Source organism: Triticum dicoccoides, unplaced genomic scaffold (assembly GCF_002162155.2).
Source record: "Triticum dicoccoides isolate Atlit2015 ecotype Zavitan unplaced genomic scaffold, WEW_v2.0 scaffold42027, whole genome shotgun sequence".
Classification (NCBI taxonomy): domain Eukaryota; kingdom Viridiplantae; phylum Streptophyta; class Magnoliopsida; order Poales; family Poaceae; genus Triticum; species Triticum dicoccoides.
This window is the reverse complement of record NW_021271026.1, coordinates 1-2,751: the sequence shown is the minus strand read 5'-3', so window position 1 is coordinate 2,751 and position 2,751 is coordinate 1. Positions and strand designations below refer to the sequence as shown.

The following is a 2,751-nucleotide window of genomic DNA, read 5'->3' as shown; positions in this document are numbered from 1 at the left end:
CTGTAGGCACAATAGCCTACAGTCGATCTGGTGGCGGCGTGCTGGACACATTCTTGCTCAATGCGGCATCGTCTGATAGCACCGCAGGATGATGGGGCGGCGGCCCAGCTTCTTCGACAGTTGAGCCCTTCGTGGTCATCTCGATTAGGCTGGTGGTGGTATGGGATGCCTCTTCCACCAATAGGCGGGGTTCAATGTGGCTCGGTAGGTGACACTTGCACGACTTTCGAAGTCATCGGGCAGTGCCTGTCATCGACAGGTGAAGCCTCCAGCGGATGCTACCCACGATGTCTCATGCGGACTAGATCGGGTACGCGCCTTGGCGCGAGGGTGTCGGTCTGAACGTTTTGGTCAAGCGTGTAATGTTAAGTTAGTAGTAACTCAGGCTGCTATTCCGACGATAAGAAGAGGCAATGAAAGCTTGATATTATCACCATCTGTTCAAATGGTACTAACAACGTCTGAAGTAACTGAAGTTGTAATGGCCGACAAAATGCACCTAAAAATACTGGTATTCGCTTAATATCACATATTCATAATGCAGCCTCAGAAACCTCCAAACACCCATCCATGAAGCTCTTGTATATATAAATAAAGATAAATATTATATCTTGAGTGTGTGAGGTAAAAGGGTGCATGTCAAGTTGTTCTAAACAAAACAAAGTACGAAATAGTGACTTCAGGAGTTGATTGTAAAGTTATTAATTGTAAGTAAGCTAAAACAGAATGAAACGGAACCATATCAATAAGTTAAATGGAGATGAAGATATAGCAGGAAGTCAAATGGAAATAAAGATCTAATCAGAATCAAAATGATCGAAGCAAGTACTGTCCCTTACCTAACACAAGAGCGTAGAAAGCATCGTAGGAGAGTAAGCATACACGGTGGAATGCATTTTCAGCCATGATAAAAAATGAACTACCGAAGAACCAGTGGGAAGCAAAGCTTGATCATTTGCTGATCCGAGCAGGTAATCTGCCAGTGACCCCAGCCCTTGGTAAGCCCCTTGACCCGCAGATTCCTTTTTTCCACCTTAGCCTTCAGATCTCTGATCTTCCTATCCTTCTCGTCGACACTGCCAGACAGGTACTTCATCTCGGTCTTAATTTTCTGCATTTGAGGGCAGTCAAATTCAATATCCATGGTAGCCTGAAGATGCTCCAAGCACCGAGGAGCAGCATTTCGCATGGCCCATTGGCATCCACAGCTGGGTCGTCATTGATCCTCATATGCTCTGCCGCTGCAGACGAACGCGACTGTGATGGCCAAAAGATAGCAGTAGCCGCCACACGACCACGGTAAGATGCGCAGGTCTTGCACTTCACCTCGGGTAAACCATCTTCAGCAAGAACGACGCTAAGCATAGCCTTCGGCCTAACCGTGACAGAATGCTTCATCTATTAAAATATGTAGAGTGGTAAGTCATTTACACATAGTACAGACCACAACAGGAATGCGCGGAAATATCATGCTATTAAAGCAATAGAGACATGGAAATGCATTAGCCTTTATCGGTGATGGGTTCAAGACGTGCAACAGAAGCCGGAAAAACAAACCAGAGATCTAGCAACACAACGACTATGTAAACATGCTTTTAAGTAAGGCAGGGCACATTCTTTAAAGGCAGGTCACAAACATCAATCGTGTTGTGTGTTGACCACGATTGGCAAACGCAAGCAGGTAAACTACAGAAGCCAAACGGCATGATACACAGGAGACCACAGAGCAAGCATGAACCGGGTAAAAAATGGCTATTCACGGGATCTAAAGAATCTGATACACAGTGGACTGCACAGCAAGCATCGACAGAGTTAATACGACCATTCTACTACAAATCACATATAAAAAATATGCTCTGCGTGTCGTAGATCAACGACAAGCCCAATTGCATAAATCTCGAACAAGTCTAGCACATGCATGTTTTAGAGTTGACCAAGCAAACGGGGTCTACCTTGCTAGCTGGTGACGGTGTGGAACGGAGATCACGGTCATTGTTCATCGCACCGATGGAGAAGAGCTCCCTCCGTGTGCCTGATGCCATCGCACGAAGAAAAGCTTGGGTTTAACTCTTTCTCAAATTATTATATATGGATTTATCAGTCGATCCACAAGAAGGGTAGCTTTAGAATTTCCATATCTTATTTTGTTCTTAATGCTAAATCCATTCAAGCTATTTATTTTGTACTATCAATCCAGTAGTCGCTGTACAGAAACATATCTTACTCTTCGTTCTAAATCTATGTTGCATGATGGCACTTGACAGCAGACATATTCTCACAAGGCACAAATATTACTGTCTCTACAATATATATATATTCTGCAAACATTGCCAAGGAAAGAGAACAGTATGCATTTAGAGCTACAACAGATGTTATATTTCTTCAGTCCAAAAAACAGCCAAAACTTCACAACCATGTTCAGCTACTTTTTCCTGTCTACCGATTTAGAGACTGAAAATGTATTATGTATTATGTATGATGTATATTGGAAATGCAGGATAGAAAAATGAAGGAAAGTAGTAGCAACACAATAAAATATGGATATCATCTCCGCAATGGATATTACTGCTACTCATTTAGTAACCCTATAGCAAGGAAAATAACCTTTAATTGGTATTTCATAATCAGCACAATTAACTGAAAAGTACTATCGTTTCCATGAAGTTGAGAATTTAGAAATTAGATGTCAAGAATGCAACAGGTGCTCAAGCACAACTGAACCGTACACAAGTATTATACACTGATTTTCTA

General features: G+C 42.5%; 1 protein-coding gene across 1 annotated transcript; it reads right to left on the bottom strand.

Annotated features, from left to right (window-relative positions):
• Positions 1–744: 744 nt before the first annotated feature.
• LOC119346505 lies at positions 745–2,053 on the bottom strand. Its single transcript, XM_037615846.1, has 2 exons — positions 1,953–2,053; positions 745–1,398 (listed from the first exon to the last, which is right to left on the bottom strand). Exons 1-2 carry the CDS (start codon positions 2,040–2,042, stop codon positions 1,093–1,095), a joined length of 396 nt encoding a protein of 131 aa, XP_037471743.1. The 5' UTR covers positions 2,043–2,053; the 3' UTR covers positions 745–1,092.
• Between the last annotated feature and the right edge of the window lie 698 nt (positions 2,054–2,751).